This window comes from Thamnophis sirtalis, unplaced genomic scaffold (genome assembly GCF_051295495.1).
Source record: "Thamnophis sirtalis isolate CommonGarterSnake01/CBP01778 unplaced genomic scaffold, rThaSir2_p1.2 scaffold_13, whole genome shotgun sequence".
Lineage (NCBI taxonomy): Eukaryota > Metazoa > Chordata > Lepidosauria > Squamata > Natricidae > Thamnophis > Thamnophis sirtalis.
In genome coordinates this window covers 53,697,568-53,708,765 of record NW_028261393.1, presented here as the reverse complement: position 1 = coordinate 53,708,765, position 11,198 = coordinate 53,697,568, and the positions used below count along the sequence as shown (strand labels likewise).

At 47.6% G+C, this 11,198-nt stretch overlaps 1 protein-coding gene across 2 annotated transcripts in view; it reads left to right on the top strand.

Annotated features, from left to right (window-relative positions):
* The window catches only part of PLP1 (proteolipid protein 1), a 22,766-nt gene extending 13,436 nt beyond the window's left edge, over positions 1-9,330 (top strand). For both annotated transcript variants that reach the window (XM_087727000.1, XM_087726999.1), the window contains exons 4-7: positions 2,336-2,504; positions 3,615-3,688; positions 6,942-7,007; positions 7,571-9,330. In XM_087727000.1, coding sequence (XP_087583126.1) covers positions 2,336-2,504; positions 3,615-3,688; positions 6,942-7,007; positions 7,571-7,642 — 381 coding nt within the window. In that variant the 3' untranslated portion in view covers positions 7,643-9,330. The remainder of the gene's footprint in view (positions 1-2,335; positions 2,505-3,614; positions 3,689-6,941; positions 7,008-7,570) is intronic.
* Positions 9,331-11,198: the final 1,868 nt, after the last annotated feature.

The following is an 11,198-nucleotide window of genomic DNA, read 5'->3' as shown; positions in this document are numbered from 1 at the left end:
TTGGATTTCACCATTCTTAACTCTCTTATTTTACTCATAACTATTATTTTTTTGAGTTTTGTTATATTCCTTCATTGATTTTTGTTTCTTTCCTCCATCCACCTATACCATTTATCCCATATCTGGTAGAATTCTGATTCTTCTTTTCCCTGGATTTCTTTAGTTAGTTTCTCCATTTCAGCACAGTCCATAACCTTTTTTATTATTTCATCTTCGCCTGGAATTAATTTGTTTTTCCATTTCTGGGCAAAGGCAATCCTTGCCGCTGTAATTATATGTAGTATTAAATACTAAATTTCTTTTTTTTAATAATTTCTTTTTTATTTTCAAAACAAACATACAAATCCTCCTTTACATACTGTAGAAAGTGTATCAGTTGGTTACAAAAGGCTTTCGTCCACCTCATCTCTTCCACCGTCATCAAATATAGTTCATATTAACTCTAATATCTTAACTCAGATATTTATTATATAACCATCATCATACCTCCACTTTTATTTGACTATAATTATTTAAACATCCTTCATCATAAAATATACCAAGATTTAATACATAACCACATGCTGGCATTTCATTTGCTTATTTATAAAATCCTCCATTAACATTATATCCTCATATCCTGTTTTAGCTAAACATCCATAATATTTAATACCAAAATTTTCTAATCCTCCATATATATAGTTTATTGTCATTATCCTTTATTTATTTAACTATAGCCTATATCATAACATTTTCCCCCTATTAGTTAAAACTTAGCTGTGTCTAATTTTGTTCTTTTTATTGTTATTGTTATTAATAACCTATATATATAGTCCCAAAATATTTCTAACCTTCCCTTCACGAATAACATTCAATATTCATATCCAATTATTACTTATCATAACAGCTCAACATTGTATACATTACTATCATTGTCAATTTTTATTTAATTATACCTATTATCACTGAGTTTAACTAGGTTTAGCTAGTTTTAAACTATACTCTTCCATCTATCAACCTGTATCTTTCCAATAGCAAAACAATATTATATCTTCTGCCATTTGTGAATCCAGTCCTCCAAACATCTTTTTTTTAACACTGTAATGTAGACTTTTATTTTCCATTTTCATAGCATATAATCACATGTATACTATACATAGTCAATATCATGTTGTATTATTAAGTAATTACATCAATTCATTTTACCATCAACTACCAAAGAAAAAAAAAAGAAAAAAAAAACCCCAATTATTGGCTCTTCTGCTCTCCATACACCATATTTATCCAACACTTTCTTCCCCCTCTCTCCTCCCCCTTTCTATATCCTTTCTTCCCTCCATCATTTTCTACTCTACTTCCCCTTCCTTTCTCCTTCTCCTCTCTCCCCTTACCACTCCTCCTTGTACACCTCATCTTCCCCCTCTCTACTATCCCTCTCTTCCTATCTTCTTCTCTCCTCTACTTCCAACTCTTCTACATCCTGTCTTCCCTCCATCATTTTCTACTCTACTTCCCCTTCCTTTCTCCTTCTCCTCTCTCCCCTTACCACTCCTCCTTATACACCTCATCTTCCCCCTTCACCCTCTCTCCTATCCCTCTCTTCCTATCTTCTTCTCTCCTCTGCTTCCAACTCTTCTACATCCTGTCTTCCCTCCATCATTTTCTACTCTACTTCCCCTTCCTTTCTCCTTCTCCTCTCTCCCCTTACCACTCCTCCTTATACAGCTCATCTTCCCCCCTCACCCTCTCTCCTATCCCTCTCTTCCTATCTTTCTTCTCTCCTCTGCTTCCCACTCTTCCCTCTAATTCACTTGGTGTATTTCAGCTTCTGAGCAAACTCCCCTCCAAACATCTTCTTAAACAAATTTGTCTGGATTTCTTTTTTGTATTTCGCAGACATAATTCCTAATTAAAGAAAAACAAAAAACTTCAGGTTTCCATTCTATTTTAACCCCTGTTATTGCCTCCAGCCAATTTTTGATCCTTTTCCAATCAGATTCTATGTGGCACCGATCAGAACTCTGCTCCGTGTTGTCAACGGCTATGGCCCAGCAGACCCCCAGCTTTTTCGAGAGAAGGTTATGGAGCATCATGGCCCCCAGTTGTGCTGAGAGCATCTGGAGGGGTGGGGTAGGGGGAGAGGAGAGCAAGAGCTGTGAGCAGGGGGTGCGGGCTGCAATCCCTGGCAGTCCCATTGGTGCTGGAGTGGGGGGGGGGTGTCTCCGTTTCCCTTTCCGGCTGAAAGAGGTGGGGAAGTCGTCTCAGGCTGCAGATCTCCAGTCTCATGCTCTTCTGGCCAAAGTTCCTGACCCGCAATGACCACCTCTCCCCACTGCCTGCCTGTTCTGACTTTCAGTTCGTGGGCATCACTTACGTCTTGGCTGTCCTTTGGCTTCTGGTGTTGGCCTGCTCTGCCGTCCCTGTCTACGTCTACTTCAGCACCTGGACCACCTGCAACTCCATTGCCAACCCCACCAAAACCTCAGCCAGTATCGGCAACCTGTGCGCTGATGCCAGAATGTACGGTGAGTCGCAAATGCCCCTTTCTTCCTAAAACCAGGAGGGTTTCTAAACAGGACACTTCAAACCATCTAGATCAGTGTTTCTCAACCTTGGCAACTTGAAGATGTCCGGACTTCAACTCCCAGAATTCCCCAGCCAGCGAATGCTGGCTGGGGAATTCTGGGAGTTGAAGTCCAGACATCTTCAAGTTGCCAAGGTTGAGAAACACTGATCTAGATAGAGCCAGCAATGGCTGGCTGGGGAATTCTGGGAGTTGAAGTCCACAAGTCTTAAAAGTTCCCAAGTTTGTAGACCTCTGATGTAAATGGAGAGATTGCAGAGGAAGGGATTACAAGAGAGTAAATTATGCTGGCTGAGGAATTCTGGGAGTTGAAGTCCACAAGTCTTAAAAGTTCCCAAGTTTGTAGACCTCTGATGTAAATGGAGAGATTGCAGAGGAAGGGATTACAAGAGAGTAAGTTATGCTGGCTGGGGAATTCTGGGAGTTGAAGTCCACAAGTCTTAAAAGTTCCCAAGTTTGGACACCCTTGCTGTAGGGGCCTGGATGGTTCTCTGGCTCTGGTGAGCAGGTGGCCACTCATCCAAGCCTGTCCCGAGAAGCCAGAGGCACAGAGGAAGGCTGCTCACACTGGGAGCCCCTCCTGAGGAATAGGAAGAAAGCTGCCTTCCGGAGGCCGGAGTGGCTATGTCCACATCCCGCGAAGCCTTGGTTTGCTTGCCTGGGGGGCTGCAGAAAAGGCTGCAACTGGCAAGGCTCATCAGAGGAAGAGAAGAAGGAGAAGGAGGAGGAGGAGAAGGGGGAGTGGGAGAAGGAGAAGAAGAGAAGAAGGAGGAAGAGGAGGAGGAGGAGAGGGGGAGGAAGCCAAAATCAAAGCACTGAACGGCTTAGTGGGTTATTAAGCCTGGAAGTGGTTAGGCCCTCCGACTGCCGCCGGCCTTCTCCCCTGGATTCTCGAGATAGACGGAGGAGCTCCATAGGGAGAAGAAGTCCAGCGGGCTCCTGCCTGGGTTTCTTTCAGTTCGGAGGTGGCTTCCCACCTCCGTGGAATCCTCCTGGCCTGCTGGGGGGGGGGGCGCTGCTCTGTGCTGAGGACCTCTTGTGTTCCACCCAGGTGTGCTGCCCTGGAATGCATCTCCGGGAAGAGTCTGTGGCCAAAGCCTCCTCTCCATCTGCAAGACTGCCGAGGTGAGTGTCTTCGGCTGCACAAAGGAGTGGAGGATGGGATAGATTTTCCCAGCAAACCAAAAGAACCAGAGGGAAGGTTCCTTAAGGGAAAAAAAGGGGTTTTATTCCTTCTCTCTCTCCCTCCCTCCCTCCTCCTCCTCTCTCTCTCCCTCTCTCATTGTCTAAGTGGCTTTGGATGGTGTAGAAATTAAAAAAAACCAATAGTCTCTCTCTCTCTCTCTCTCTCTCTCTCTCTCTTTCGCTCTCTTCTTCCCTCCCTCCTTCTCCCTCCCTCCCTCTCCCATTGTCTAAGTGACTGAGTGGTGTAGAAGTTTAAAAAACCAATAGTCTCTCTCTCTTTCTTTCTCTCTCTCTTCTTCCCTCCCTCCCTCCTCCTCTCTCTCTCCCTCTCCCTCTCTCATTGTCTAAGTGACTTTGAGTGGTGTAGAAGTTAAAAAAATCAATAGTCTCTCTCTCTCTTTTTTTTTCTCTCTCTCTCCCTCTCTCATTGTCTAAGGGGCTTGGGGTGTTGTAGAAGTTAAAAAAACCAATAGTCTCTCTCTCTCTTTCTTTCTCTCTCTCTTCTTCCCTCCCTCCCTCCTCCTCCTCTCTCTATCCCTCTCCCTCTCTCATTGTCTAAGGGGCTTTGGGTGTTGTAGAAATTTAAAAAACCAATAGTCTCTCTCTCTCTTTCTCTCTCTCTTCTTCCCTCCCTCCTTCTCTCTCCCTCCCTCTCCCATTGTCTAAGTGACTTTGAGTGGTGTAGAAGTTAAAAAAACCAAGTCTCTCTCTCTTTTTTTTCTTTCTCTCTCTCTCTCTTCTTCCCTCCCTCCCTCCTCCTCCTCTCTCTCTCCCTCTCCCTCTCCCATCGTCTAAGGGGCTTTGGGTGGTGTAGAAGTTAAAAAAAACAATAGTCTCTCTCTCTCTTTCCCTCCCTTCGTCCCTCCTCCTCTCTCTCTCCCTCCCTCTCCCATTATCTGACTTTGAGTGATGTAGAAGTAAAAAAAATATACCAATAAAGTCCACATACAAAACTGTACAAAAATAAGCCATGTTTAAGCCCCCACCCATCGCTCAGGGTTGGGTCTTATTCTTGGATCCCATGCCAGTTGCCAGAACCAGGTCTTCACACTCTCCGGAAAGCCAGCAGTGGGGGAGGGGGCAACCTCAGCTCCGGGGTCAGAGAAGGAAGGAAGAGAAGGAAGAAGAGAAATGTAGGTGCAGCAGCTGATGCTTGAAAGGAGGGAGCCGAGGCCAAGAGTCCCTCCAGACCCATGTGATTCTCCCACCATCTTTGTATCGGAGAGTTGATCACTTGACTATTCTCAGATTACAAAGATCTACCGGGGACCTCCCTATTGTTCATTTGCCCTCCTCCAACCCTTCTTGGATCACTCAAATCATCGGAACCAAGTTATTACTAACCGATACGGGCCTCCCGCTGTTGGTGGAATATTCCGTTGTGTTTCAAGACCATCAGCAGCTCGCTTAAAAAAACAGAGTTGAGTCACCAAACACATCTTAGTAGCTCAGTCACCTTTTAGTAAAAAAAGCCATCATTTTGAAGACAATTCACACCAAGGAGTTCTGGCACGAGTCCGAAATCTCGGAAGAGAAAACCTCTGATCCCACTGACCAACCCAGATTGGTTCTTGCAACAACCCATATTATTTATCTGGCTGGACAAAATGGATATAAGGTACCATCTGGGCATTATTTTGGAGGTGACGCTCACTTTTATACGAGGATTATACAATTGTATCACAGCGGCCAGTTGTTTCGCCGGATTTGGCATTGGTTACTAGTCGGGCCCCACCCAGGGGCCTAGGACGTTGTAACGTATTTTTGTAATATGCGTGCAGATCCAAGCAGTGCGGCTTTTTGCCCATTGACTGATGGTGATTTTGTCAATTTTTAACTGTTTCAAATCTAATTCCAGTGCTTTTGGAATAGCACCCAGTGTGCCAATTACCACTGGAATTACCACTGCTGGTTTGTGCCATAGTCGTTGAATTTCGATTTTTAAGTCCTGGTATCTTGCGATTTTTTCATGTTCCTTCTCGGCGACCCTGCTATCACCTGGTATTGCAATATCTATGATTGTAACCTTGTTTTTCTCAACCAGTGTGATGTCTGGTGTATTATGCGCCAGTATTTTGTCGGTTTGTATACGGAAATCCCACAAGATCTTGACCATCTGATTTTCGGTGACTTTTTCAGGCTGATGTTCCCACCAGTTTGTTGCTGTTTTAATGTTATAATTTTTGCACAAATTCCAATGGATCATTTGTGCTACTGAATTGTGCCGCAATTTATAATCAGTCTGCGCGATTTATTATTATTATTATTATTATTATTATTATTATTATTATTATTATTATTATTTATTTGTTTGTTTGTCTTGTATGCCGCCCACTCCCGGAGGACTCCGGGCAGCTCACAAAAGACAAGGGGAAGGGGGAAACTAGACAAAGACAACATATTTAAAAACAAAAGCCAACATTCACAATTTCCGTGGAGGTAGATGTTTCTCAACCCCCCCGGCCTGCTGGAACAGCCAGGACTTGGTGGCTTTGCGGAAGGCTGGGAGGGTACTAAGGGTCCGGATCTCAACAGGGAGCTCGTTCCAGAGGGTCGGAGCTGCAACAGAGAAGGCTCTCCCCCGGGGAGTCGCCAGCCGACATTGGCTGGCAGATGGAATCCAGAGGAGACCTAACCTGTGAGATCTAATTGGTCTGAGAGAGGTAATCGGCAGGAGGCGGTCTCTCAGGTACCCAGGTCCGATGCTATGTAGGGCTTTATAGGTAGCAACCAGCACCTTGAAGCGGATTCGGAGACTAATGGGTAGCCAGTGCAGCTCGCGGAGGATAGGTGTAACGTGGGTGTACCTTGGTGCACCCACAATCGCTCGCGCGGCTGCATTCTGGACTAACTGGAGTCTTCGAACACTCTTCAAGGGCAGCCCCTTGGATGAGAAAAAAACAATCCCAGCTTTGAATAGTCCACATGATGGGCAAGGAAATCCATCTGCCACCTTGAAGGGCAGCTTTGCTAGATGAGTGAAGGACTCTTTTGTCAAGCGGTTGGTTGAGCCCCCTAGGGAAAGGTGCTGCTTCCTTCGGCTCCAGGCCAATGCAAACCCACCTGTGATTCCATGGATGACCTTGGCCAGACCTCCAACCTCTGGGTTCAGTCCTCCAAGGGGGCCGAGATCTCCTGGATCCCCCATCCTCCAGGGATGGGGCTTAGACCTCTCTGTGTTTTTTGCTTGCAGTTCCAGATGACTTTCCACCTCTTTATTGCCGCATTTGTGGGGGCTTCCATTACCCTCGTGGCCCTGGTAAGTCTAGCCAAGAGCCCCCTGGATCTTTCCCCTTGGATTCAAGGGTTAGGGAGGGAGGGAGGGAGGACACAGGAGCGCCATCGTTGCTTTTGGCCCAAACATTCTCAAACAACAGCAACATGAGCCGAGGTGGCGCAGTGGTTAAATGCAGCACTGCAGGCTACTTCAGCTGACTGCAGTTCTGCAGTTCGGCTGTTCAAATCTCAGGGTTGACTCAGCCTTCCATCCTTCCGAGGTGGGTAAAATGAGGACCCGGATTGTTGTTGGGGGCAATATGCTGACTCTGTAAACCGCTTAGAGAGGGCTGAAAGCCCTATGAAGCGGTATATAAGTCTAACTGCTATTGCTAACATGGAAAGGAGCTTCCGGTTAATTCACAGTCACCCCTGGGACGGTTGCTGTGTCTTCTGCTAGGGAAGAGTGCGGGCGGGGCTGGGGACCTCCAGGCAGGCGCAGAAGCAGCCTGGAGCGCTGGGGCCCCTGAGGGGAGCTTGGGGGAGGGGGCTGCCTTTCTCGGGGCCTTTGGATCTCACCTCCTCCTTCCCACTTTCTGCCTCCAGCTCACCTTCATCATTGCCGCCACCTACAACTTTGCAGTCCTCAAACTGATGGGAAGAGGCACAAAGTTTTAAGCGTGAGCGAAAGAGAGAGCCGCTACCTTCACCAGATGCTCTTCCTCCTCTTAACTCCCAGCCTTTAACTCAACCAGGCAGTCACGCTGCACCTGGCCACCGCCTCCTCCTCCTCCCTTAACACCATCTGACTGCCCTTCCCCCCTTGTGCCAATGAAGCAGGCCGTGTCCCGAGGATGGAGGAGAGTCTCTTCAGCACCTACAGTCCTTCTTCACGCTCTCATCTCCCAGTAGCTCTCTGGGCTCCTCCGGGAACCACCCAACCGATATCTGCTTGCTCCAAAGGAGGCCCAGGTGGGCTGATCAGCCAGCTGAGCCGCCCGGAGACACAGAAGAGCCAGCTCTGCTAGTTCACCAGCTTTCTCTTGCGGTGGCACCAGAGGCGGCGGCAAACACAAGGCCCCCCCCTTGGCCAACTCCCCATCTCCTGGGCAAGAGGGCTTGGAGCAAGGATCTTCCCAGGAGGGAAAGAGAGCACTGAGCCACTGCCTTGTGGAGAGGTGACCTTGTCCATAGCCCCAGCCACCCTCCCAAGAGCAGCGAGGAACTTGGGGAAGGGGTCCTTCTGTCCATCCTTTGAGGAGCAGGTAAAGCTAGGCCGATTGGCTCCAGCTTCCTTGGGCCACCCCAGCTGGGCAGAGGTCAGCCTTATCTTAGGAGCACCCATAACCAGAAGCTGCCGCGCCTAATGCTAGGGGCTCCTTCGTTAGAGGAGGGGGGTCGTAACCCTGGGCCGTGTGCTTTCCCTTTGGCCACGAGGGGTGGGACCCAAAGCCTCCGACCGTCACATCGGTGCTCCCCTCTCCCAGTGACTGCTGCTTCTATCCTACACCTTCTTCTTTAGGGATCATCTGCAGAATATAACCCGTTATTTCCTTTCCTTATCATTACTTTCCCCCATTTCTGGCAAAACCGTAAACCATCCCAGTTATATGGAGCCTCCTGTCTCGGTTCCTTGGTCCAACTAGAGAGGTAAAAGAAGAGAAAACAAAAAAACCACCCTGTACATTCCAGACACGGATTTCCATAAAACAAAAAGAAAATTGCTTTGGTCTCTGTAGGGAAGGATCATCCCTGAACTTCACACCATGATATCCAGCGGAAAGAAGGGATGGACTGGAAGGGTCATGGAAGCTCTCCCCGACAAACACACACACACCCCCGGCCAGGAGCCTGCTTTGCTTCTTGCCCACGAGGGCAAAGCCCTGGCTGGGAGCTTCCCTGGCGAACCGGGCTTAGCCAGCCAGTGCTCAACTCCAACCTTAGGGGTCTATGTCAGCAAGCGTAGGGGTGGGGTGGGAGAAGAGACGGCCAGGCAGGGGCCAGTTCCCTAGACGGCTAACAATCAGGGCAGCCCTGCTGAGCAGGCTTGACCCAGGCAGCTGAAACCCATTCGGGATGCACTTGTGAACAGAGCCCACCTGGAAAGCAGCAGCAAATACTGGGGGCAAATGAAGTTGTCTATACCTGATCTTTCACGTGGATTGCAATGCATATAACTGGGACTCGAGCCCTCCGAAATCCCTCAGAATAAACTCTGGGGGAAACCAGCTAATAAGCTAAGTGTGTTTCTTTCTCCTTTCGAAATTCATTTTTAACAAAGCATGACCAGTTTGTTTTTGGAGACTTACCTTGCAAGGTGTATTTTGTAATGTTTGAGGAATAAAAGTTACGACTGTTCTGAAGAACTCTCCGCGCTCTTCCTGTCTGGCTGTTTTCCCACCATCGGAGTCTCTCCTTGGCTGCTCTTTTTCCCTCTGCCTTCCGGGGAGGTTGGGGCAGGAATTTGGGGCAGGGCTCAGGCCTCTCAGAGGTGCTTGCACGCCTGGCCCTCCTCGGCATGGCTTTCAGAAGGCCAGCAAGGCGGTACAGGCTGGTGGCCTCTGCAGTCCCCCCTTTGCAGCTCAGACCAAAAGATCAGCTTTTACTGCCTCGATTGCTCTTCCCAGATTGATAAAAACACAACAGGAGGAGTTCTGGGCTGCAGAAACTGAAGCCAGCCTTGTGATTCCTTTGGGGGTCCTAAAAGGGTGGGATATTGGATGCAAGGCATTTTCTGGTTAATGCTGGCATGAAAATACTTGGCAGCATGCTCAGCATCTGTGATGGAGGGTATGGGGCAACCTCCATCTATCATCCATCCATCCATCCATCCATCCATCCATCCATCCATCCATCCATCAATCAATCTAATCATCCATCTATCTAATCATCCATCTAACCATCCGTCCGTCCATCTGTCTGTCTATCTATCTATCATCTATCCATCCATCCATCAATCTATCTAATCATCCATCCATCATCCATCCATCCATCCATCCAATCATCCAACTATCAATCCATCCATCCAACTATCCATCCATCCATCCATCTAAACATCCATCTAACCATCCATCCATCCATCCATCCATCCATATACTCATCCATCCATCCATCCGTCTAATCATCCATCTATCTATCCATCCATCCATCTAATCATCCATCTATCTATATTATCTATCTATCTATCTATCTATCTATCTATCTATCTATCTATCTATCTATCTATCTATCTATCTATCTATCTATCTATCTATCTATCTATCTATCTATCTATCATCTATCTATCTATCTATCTATCTATCTATCTCATTCTATCTATCCATCCGTCTATCATCCATCTATCTATATCATCCATCCATCCATCCAATCATCCATCTAACCATCCATCCATCCATCCATCCATCCATCCATCCATCCATCCATCCATCATCTATATCCATCCAATCATCCATCCAATCATCCATCCAATCATCCATCCAATCATCCATCCAATCATCCATCCAATCATCCATCCATCCATCCATCATCTATATCCATCCAATCATCCATCCATCCATATGAATGAAATCTCCTGAGATAAAACACCTGTGGGGATTGTCTCTTCGAAAGCAGCACAGAGGGGCGATTCCCCGCAGGGGCCGCTGGACGCTGCCTGGCTCAACCTCTTGCATCTGCAGGCTTTCCGAGAAAAAGAATGGCTTCTCCCATTGCGGCCAGATGGCTGTTCCACCCTCCCACCCACCCCTTCAAGAATGCCGGGGCTTCTCTCCGGCACAGCACAGAGCGCCTCGTGCCAGCCCTTCCCTCCCTCCAGGCCTGGTGGGTGCTCGGATTGGCTCAGAACTAGGAATGACCCACAAACAAAGCTCCTTCTTTTGCAACGAACAAACACAGCAGTGAAACACACATTGTATTTGTGGAGACCTTCTGAAACGGCCCGAAACCTTTGGGTGTTGGCGAGTTCACCCACTTGTGCTGGTAACGTTGCTCTTAGCGGGCATTCTGTGGGAACGGACTCCTCTATTGATCTGGGTGGTTGGATCATTCAGTCTCTTAAGGGCTGGTTTAATTTCATCGGTTGAGCCACTCCGTGAAGTGGGTCAGAATTCCCCCCCTCACCCCGTTCCCAAGTCTCCATCAGGAGGAGGATGGAGACCTGTTAACTGCTGACGCATTGTGAGGGATCTTGTTACGCGCTCTGAACATCACTCCTCCACTGGGTTTTTAAATGGGC